Source organism: Vigna umbellata, chromosome 5 (genome assembly GCF_029865625.1).
Source record: "Vigna umbellata cultivar VRB3 chromosome 5, Vumbellata_1.0, whole genome shotgun sequence".
NCBI classification, from domain to species: Eukaryota; Viridiplantae; Streptophyta; class Magnoliopsida; order Fabales; family Fabaceae; genus Vigna; species Vigna umbellata.
Genome location: NC_142169.1, coordinates 22,575,001 through 22,584,529, shown reverse-complemented (window position 1 = coordinate 22,584,529; position 9,529 = coordinate 22,575,001). Strand labels below are relative to the sequence as shown.

The following is a 9,529-nucleotide window of genomic DNA, read 5'->3' as shown; positions in this document are numbered from 1 at the left end:
TCTCTTTTCAGGTTGTGCAATCGAAATGTTAAAAATGCATTCTAAGTTATAAAATCTGAAAATCTTTTTTTTTTCTTAAAGAAATGACTTTCAAATTACACAGATACAATTCAAAAAAAGTAATATAGAAACTCTTTTTATATGGGGTACAAGAAGAAACTGCCCTGTTTGGATATGGTAACCACCAAAGGGTCTTACATTTTCGATCCATTATGCCCCCAAATGCTTGAGTATGCAACGTCCAAATTTTAATTTGAGACAAAATTACGAGGTTCGAAAAATATTAATCAATACACAACTCCCTAATTTTTGTTGAGTTTTAAAATATGAGAGAGAAAAGAATGAAAAGTAAACTGATATCTTTTATTGAATATATACAGTAAATATTTATACTATAATTTGTAACTAATTTAAAAAAAATACCTACTAAACTAATTAATTAAATAATACATAAAATATTTCTAAAAAATAAAATGTGAATATATTTTTATTTAACTGATTTGACTATTTCAATCACGTAATATTTTTAGTCACAACATTCCAACAATTTTGAATAGGAAGAATTGTTTGTAAGATCTACAAAATATTTCCCATTATACAACCTCTCAATCTTAAATATTGGCAATCTTAAATATTGGCAAAGGGGTGGACATGGCAAAGCAAAAAATTGTACCTGAGCATATGCAATGATAAATACTACCAAAATATTTTAATAAATAATAAGTGTATGATTGTGGAGTGGGTACATATATCATAATATCTATAAGAATCTAGAAAATTGTTTAAGGGTAGAAGTGTTATAACCAAAATGAATTAAATATTTTTTATTTAAGTATAAAGACAAGCCATAAAAGCGTAAATATCTGTCAAGCCACAAGAATAATATTTATGTTAGATGATTTCACACATGATCAGAATTTAAATTGCAGCCTTCAAGTTAAGCAGCCTTTTAATTTTACTGAGTGCAGTTCAAGCCCAGTCGTGAAAGCATTTGAAAAAGGAGTTTCCTTTTTCTTGTTTCTCCAATGGAAACACATTTGATGTGAGCGATGAAGGGCCAGTGCTCACCAGAATGAGGTTCACATTTTCTACCCAATTCAGGACAACCATCAATGATCAAATCTTCAAGGGCTCTTAGACAATGCATGTCACATGGCAGATGAAACAACTGAGGACAGTTAACAATATGAAGCATCTTAAGACGTGTCATTGTGCTAAGCCACTCGGGAAGCATCTCAAGACAATGACAATTTAAAATTGACAATGTTCTCAAAGTGTTGGACGCTGCTTTAATCCATTCGGGCAGCGCCAATTGCTGTGGACATTGCTCAATATGCAAATATTTCATCTTCAATCTTTGGATTGGTATTTCGCTGTTCAAGGACAGAATTAGCATCAAGCACCTTGTTACTATCAGAACCTCAAGTTTAGGGAGAATATGGAAAGGTAAGCACTCCAGCTTCCCACATGATTGAATGATCAAAACCTCAAGGGACGGGAGTTGTGCTTGTGCCCCTCGGAACAAAAACTTCAAATCGTCACAGTATTCAAAAACCAAAGTATGAAGATGGTTCAAACTTGCAAATTCATCCTCGGACAAAATAGACTGTTTTGTGGTTATATACAATTTTCGGAGGCTGATTAACATTCCTAATCGTTTAGGCAATGTTTCAAGCCCCAAGCATCTTCTCAAAGACAACTTTTGTAAGTTTTGGAGTCTGCAAATAGAATTAGGAAGTCTTTTTATTTTGAATTTCTTGTCAAGAATGAGAGCTCGCAGATGCTCCAATTTAGCAATTGAATTAGGAAGTGTCGCAAAAGAGGAATTACTTAAATTTAAATGCCGTAAGTATTTGTATCTTTTTATCCAAGTTTCCAAAAGGGATTCACTGCCAACACCCACTCCATCAACGGGAAATATTATAGTTCTCACACCTCTGGACTTGGGGAACACAGTATGCCTTAGTGAATCATTCTCAACAACTGATATATCCCTTACTTGCTCTGGTATACTGCGAGTGTGGGAGTTCACCATTAGAAACTCCTCTTTCGCAACATACAGCGAAAGATCATGTACCAAATCATGTAGTTTAAAATAGTAAACTGTGCCAAAGTCCTCCAGAAATGATCTTGAATATAACTCATTTATATACAGTTTTCCAACATTCTCTATCTTCTGACTTCCAAATGGAGATCGAAGTAATCCGAGTGTGGCCCAGAAGTTGGCAATTTCAGCACAGGTAAAACCAAAATCTTTTGGATAAAGAGAAAAGAAAGCAAAACAGTGCCTCAGATAGGATGGCATTTGATCATAGCTCAACTTTAGGGAAGGTAAAATGTCATCTTTCTGTTGTTTTCGGTTCCATAGCTCATGGTCTCTCAAAATTTCCCATCTTTCTAAATCAAAAATTGAGAACAGGGAACTTCCTGAAGTTTTCAGTGCTAGTGGAACCCCTCGGCACTTTTTCACTATTTCTTTTCCAATATCCACTAGATATGGATGTTCTTTTTCTTCACCTTCCCTAAATGCCCATTTCAGAAACAGAGATAAGCAATTCTCCACAGAAAGACCTTCTAAAACATACGAGGGAACAGTGCCCATCATTGAAGCAATTGAGGTACTTCTTGTTGTCACCAAGATTTTGCTTCCTACTGCACCCACTTTAATTAAATCTTTCAACTCTATCCATTTTGCTCGATTATTATTCCATACGTCATCCAAGACTAGTAGATACTTCTGACAAGAAAGTCTGTGTCTAAGACGACTTTGTAACTGCTCAATATCTAAGTTGTTTATGCTTTCTTGAGGAAACACGGAAATGGTTGGATCAGTAGCAGAGTTGATGATTTTAATAAGTATCTGCCTTATGTCAAAGTCATCAGAGATACACACCCACATCTTCAACTGGAAAAGATAATCCATTCTGTTATCATTGAACACCAACTTTGCAAGTGTGGTCTTTCCCAACCCTCCAATACCCACTATGGGAATAATACAAACACTTTGATCTCCATAACCAGCACCATTAGGATGAGGTTGCATCGAAATCTTGATAATTTCTTCCTTATCCTTATCCCTTCCTATCACCCCAGAAGCATCAACATGGGAATAAGTCATTTCTCTCCTTTGCAGAGGGCTGTGATCCATAACAATCCTCTCAAGACCAAACTTGCTCCCGTCAGCTGCTATCTTATCCAATCTACGTGTAACATTTTTTATTTGCCTGGCCATCCTAAAACGGAAAACAAGAGAATTAGATGAAGAAAAGAAGTGGTTTACCTTCATCCTGGTGGTGCCGGAAGCTTTGAGAACTTGTTTTCTGAGGTTTTGGCACTCAAATCCATCCAACACATCTTCAGCATCTAAGCATACGTTTCGAATCTGCCTGAGCCATTCACGCAATCCATGCTTCTTCTCCTTCTTTTCCTCAGCATCCAAGAGAACGTCTTTTATTATTGACAAGGTGTCTCTGAAACTTTGCGCATCGTCATACAGATCAAAGGCTCGAGAAACTTGTTCATAAAGATTAGATGCAAGCTTCTCCAGCAGTGATTCAGCAATCTCGAAGACAAAATATTCAGCCATGTTCTTAGTAAAAGAGCAGAAAGTTGCTGGTATAGAAGTTTATGTCAGTGAGGAATGTGCCTCCATGTCTATGACACATGTATAGTCTTATGATAAGTCAGTCAGTCAATTGAGTTTATGTCTCTCAAAGTCAACTTTTTTGTCACGGTTTAAGACTAAGTGTTACTTTTAGTTGCTTATGTTTCGGTGTTTATCTTATGACAGTCAACCAATTGAGTTTAAGTCTGGAGTATTTTAGATTTATTACCATGTTTATTTTGAATATTTTAATTAAAACGTTAAATAGATTAAGAGAGATCTAAAATTCTCATTTTCGTATTTTAGTTTTTTAATAATTCATTTTTCTGCATGATATTTTTAAGAAGTGTTTATTCTTTTTAATTAAAATGTTAAATAAATTAATGGACACTTGAGTAAAGTAGGACTACTATGGCAACAAAGCTTCATTTGTTTCATGTTCAATACAGCAATGAACATTAGGAAATCTTCAGAGAATTTCGGAGCTACACATGGAAGCATCATCATTAAGGCCCTGTTCTCTTGAGTGGATTTGAGGGAATGGATTTGAGGGGATTTGAGAGGATTTGAAAATAATTTTTTTTATCGTTTTTTTGAGCGAATTTGGAGGTAAATGAGAGTGAATTTAAAAATAAAATTTATGAGAATTAGTATAGAATTGTATTGACATGACATATTAAAAAAATTTATTTTTAAATTCACTCTCATTTACCTCTAAATTTACTCAAAAAAACGATAAAAAAAATTATCTTCAAATCCTCTCAAATCCCCTCAAATCCATTCCCTCAAATCCACTCAAGAGAACAGGGCCTAAAACAAGGAGATCTTACTGCCACAGGTTTCTTTATGAAATTAAGAACTATTGGGCTGAATTGGATAATTTTCGACCTTATCCCACGTGCAGTTGCTCCACCAAGTGCTCCTGTCAGATGGCGTCTCAAATTGCTCAGAGGAAAACTGAAGATCAGGTTATGCAATTTTTAAGGGGGCTGAATGATCAATACAACAATATAAGGTATCATGTGCTTCTTATTGAACCCATTCACCACTCTCCAAAATTTTCTCTTTTGTCTCTCAACAAGGTAGAGATCATTGGGAATAATTTCTTTACGTTAGTGGATTCGAAAATTAATGTCATTGCTTCGAATAAATGCACTTTCTGTGGCTAGAGTGGTCATTCTGGAGCCAATTGCTACAAGAAAAATGGATCCTCAAAACTTTGAAAACAAGAATGCAAGAAACTTTAACAAGAAGAAAGTTTGCACATACTGGAAGAAATGGTCACATTGCTTACATTTGCTACGAAAAGCACGGTTACCCACCTGTACACAAGTTCTTTAAAAATAATTCTATCAATAATGTTGAGACTAAACAAGAAACAAAGTGATTCTGCGCAGAGTTCGGCGGCCAAAATTTCAGATTATCCCAACAACAATACCAAGCATTGATGACAACAAGAACGTATGTGCTATTAACGAACACTACAAAAAATTATGTAAATTACAGCAACTATTTTCATATAATGTGACAGTTTTAACCATCACATATTATGCTTGTGACGGGTTTGAAAACCGTTATAAAATATAATATGACACGCAACAACGGTCATTTATTACATTGTACAAAATGGTGGTTTCTTGAATAAATAACAGTAATTAAAACTACCGTAATTTTTTAAGCAAAAATCAAATCACATGAAAATGTCATTATTCACGTTATATTATAATGTTTATAATTGTCATTATTATCAATTGTCATAATTTAAAATTATTATTCACCTATATTTATAGGTTTGTAATTCAATAAAATTTACTTTTAATAATGACAATTTAAAATATAAAAAAAAAATTATGACACCAAAAATATTGACAAACATTTTATTCAATTAAATTAACATAACAAAATAATTACATCAAAGTACCAAAATGTTCCAAGTAAAAAAAAACATTGGAAGTTCATAAGCCAATTCTACAAATAGAGTTATCCTAATTCTAAAATGTTTTGCTTCCGCCACTTCATGTTCTTGCCTTTTAAGGAGATTAACAACTTGCTTCATGTTGGGTCATTTCTCATATACAGAGTTTTGCATAGTTTCCTTGTTACTTCTATCAATCAAATTTTGTATGTCAATTATTTTCTTGATTTTGACTATTGTGATTCCATCAAAAAATTAAAATGTTGTGGTTGATTAAAAATGATAATTATCACCATGATCAATAATACTTTAAAGTTTTTTATAAGAAAACACGTACTCATAAAAGATAAGATTCCTATTTATAAAGATTTTTCTATTACCAATATCAAAAAGAACATACCTTTAATAACACTTTTATACCCAAGAAAAACACATCTCCTAACCCAAGGATAAAGTTTATAGGCAAAGCATAAAGATTCAAATAAGTGGGAGATAATTTATATAATATTTCATATGGAGATTTTGCATATTTATGATATGCACGGCATGAAAAAGAACATATGACCAATATATATCTTTGGCAAAGTAGACTGAAAAATCAAAGTACATGTGACATATAAGCATGAAATAGATTTTTCAATATGGTTCCAATCTAGATCCAATTAAACGGATTAGATTTATAATTCAAATCTAGTCCAAATTCATTTTAACTAGACTAACTAGATTTGGATTTTTTTCAATCCAATTTAAATTGGATTAAAACTAGATTGGATCTATTTTGTCAATGATATTAAATTTAGTGAGATTGATTTAATATACTTTATTATTAGGTCAATTAGATATGTGTTGGGCCATCTTGGCTCAATCTATTGGCTTAGGCCGACTCAGTCCAATTCTTCAACTTAGGTTGACTCGTCTCGAACTTAGGTCTTGATCGACTCAGCTCAACCTTCGACTAGATTCGACACGAGGTGACCATTGGTGGGGCCATCTTGTCCTTTTGTCAGGACTAACTCGACTAACCTTCAACCATGAATGACTCAAGACGATCTTTGATTAGGATCGACTTAGCCTAGCTTCAGCTTTGACCGAGTCGGCCAAGGTCAACTCCATTCGACCTTGGATCGAGACTGATGCAGGCCAACCTTCAACCAAAACTAACTCAGGTCAACCTTCGGTCTAGTCCTCAATCACCTTGGCTCGACTTAGAAGTTTCTTGATTTTGGATATTCAAAATCCAAAAATTGATACAATCTAAATCTAATTAAGTAGATTGAATTTGAAATCTAAAAATATGAATTTAGATTTAGAATAAATCCATTTAAATAAACTGAAAACAATATGGATATGAATTATTATAGATTTGTTCTCAAAATTTGAATCTTTTTTGTCGTCCACTATAAAATTTTGTTATAAAATTTTGTCGTCCACTATAAAATCTCTCATGTATGTTTAATACCACTTTTTTTATTAGAAGGATGTCCTAGCCTAAAATGCTAAACATCTTAAAAGGATCCAACACAGGAAAACTTGCTCACAATAGTTAAACAACTTTAGTAAAAGGATGTCCTAGCCTAAAATGCCAAACATCCATGTCAGATTTTTCATAGTTTTGAACAATGTTAACAAAATACTGTTTAGAAGAAAAATTCTGAAGGTAATACAATCATTTTCTCAAGACACCACGTCCAATCATCTTAAATGTAACACTGTCCTGATAATTTTTGTAAGAAAAGTTCGTTGACAATTTATATCTTCAATTAGCCGCTGCCCAGAGATTAAATTGAAAGAAAATTCTGGAATGTAAAGATAAATCTTCAGAGAATTTGATAGTTCCAGCTTGATCAGCTATAAGATATGAATCGTTGGGCAGTTTTATCAGAACAGGTTTAATTTTATAAGAAGCAACGAAATGAATTTTAGAATGGGTGACATGGTCAATAGCACCCGTGTCAAGAATCCAAGAAGTATTACCTGATTGTGATTTCTTTGCAGATGATTCTCACTTATAGCTATGTATTTGGTTGATGTTATGATTGGAAGAATCCTGTAAAAGATTTAACAGCTTCTGGACTTGTGCAAGAGTGAAAGAATTGTTACCTTGACTATTACCTTTCTTTAAATCTTTATTATCAGAAATATCTCTTGCTCTTAGATCAGTATAGAACTGGCGGACGCTTCTTTCTCCATGCTTCACCGAATGCATTTCTTGTAACATATCAGAGATTCTAAAATAATCTCCCATTGAGAATCTTTCTTTCACATCTTCCCAAATGTTTTTGGCTATATCTATATACACAATGTTTTGGGCTATCTGTGGTGAAAGAAATATAAAACTTATGTATATCTATATACACATATTGGATGTGGTATTTAATCATATTAGATCTTTATAAACAACTTATAAAACCTGATGAACACTATTACTGTGATAGAAAACGTATAGAGAGAACAAGGAAAGAAAAATCTTATTTCTGTGAATCAAAAAATTAACTTACAAAAGAATCTTCTTTCAAATATACAGAAAGAGAAAACTGATAGCATATATCAGTTAATAATAGAAAACAGAAACATATCACAACAGATTTAAAATGGATGGATTCTGAACAAATTAATGACATGCATAAAATCCATAGTATGTAGTCCAACGATAGAACTCTTTTTTTTGTGGTTTGGTAAGAACATGAAGTTAACAGAATCGAAGCATAGCCGGTTGTATGTTATAGGTAGACATGCACAACAAAAAAGTCCAACTAACCCATATCTTTTTTCACATATTAAATGTTGAAACATTCAATAGACCAGCCATAACACTGTAAATATCTGTTGAGACGGCCAAAAAATAATACTTTTGTCAGATGATTTCATTCATGATCAGAAATTCAACTGCAGCCCCCATGTTGTGCAACATTTCAATTTTACTAAGTGCAGTTCAAGCCATATCGGGAAAGCAATAGGAAAAGGAGTTTCTTTTTTCTTGTTTCTCCAATAGAAACACGTTTGATGTGAGCGATGAAGGACCAGTACTCACCAGAACGTGGTTCACATTTTCGACCCAATTCAGGACAACCATCTATGATCAAATCTTCAAGGGCTCTTAGGCAGTGCATGTTACTTGGGAGATGCAACAACTGAGGACAGTTAACTATATGGAGCATTTTAAGATGAGTCGTTGTGCTAAGCCACTCGGGAAGCATCTCAAGACAATGACAATTTAAAATTGACAACGTTCTCAAAGTGTTGGAGGCTGCTTGAATCCATTCAGGCAGCGTGTGTTGCCGTGGACAATGCTCAATATGCAAATATTTCATCTTCAATTTTTGGATTGGTCTTTCACTGTTCAAGGACAGATTTAGCATGACGCACCTTGTTACAATCAGAACCTCAAGTTTAGGGAGAATATGAAGAGGTAAGGACTCTAGGCTCCCACATGATTGAATGATCAAAACCTCAAGGGACGAGAGTTGTGCCTGTGCCCCTCGGAACAAAAACTTCAAATTGTCACAGCATTCAAAAATCAGAGTATGAAGATTGTTCAAACTTGCAAATTCATCCTCTAATAAAACAGACTGCTTTGTGGTTATAAACAATTTTCGGAGGCTGATTAACATCCCTAATCGTTTAGGCAATGTTTCAAGCCCCAAGCATCTTCTCAAAGACAACTTTTGTAAGTTTTGGAGTCTGCAAATAGAATTAGGAAGTCTTTTTATTTTGAAGTTCTTGTCAAGAATGAGAGCTCGCAGATGCTCCAATTTAGCAATTGAATTAGGAAGTGTCGCAAAAGAGGAATTACTTAAATTTAAATGCCGTAAGTATTTGTATCTTTACGCTCTGTTCTTTGGGAAAAGGTGGGCTGGGTACCTGCAAAGGCACTCCGACGCTCAAGTCAGAAAAGGGGTCACCTGAATCTTTTGGTTCAAAGTGATCAAGCAGAAGAATAATCTCTCTCTCTTAATTTCTCTAAGGGGAAAAATGTACCTTTTTTTTCTCATGTGCTTTGTATATTTAAA

The 9,529-nt window shown here is 33.8% G+C and overlaps 1 protein-coding gene across 1 annotated transcript; it reads right to left on the bottom strand.

Moving 5' to 3' along the window:
* Positions 1–815: 815 nt before the first annotated feature.
* On the bottom strand, positions 816–3,808 carry LOC124845131 (putative disease resistance protein RGA1). Its single transcript, XM_047322180.2, has one exon. It carries the CDS (start codon positions 3,584–3,586, stop codon positions 956–958), a length of 2,631 nt encoding a protein of 876 aa, XP_047178136.2. The 5' UTR covers positions 3,587–3,808; the 3' UTR covers positions 816–955.
* Positions 3,809–9,529: the final 5,721 nt, after the last annotated feature.

Coding starts and splice junctions, on each gene's coding strand:
- LOC124845131 (XM_047322180.2), bottom strand. CDS start 3,586: ATGGCTGAATATTTTGTCTTCGAGATTGCTGAATCACTGCTGGAGAAG.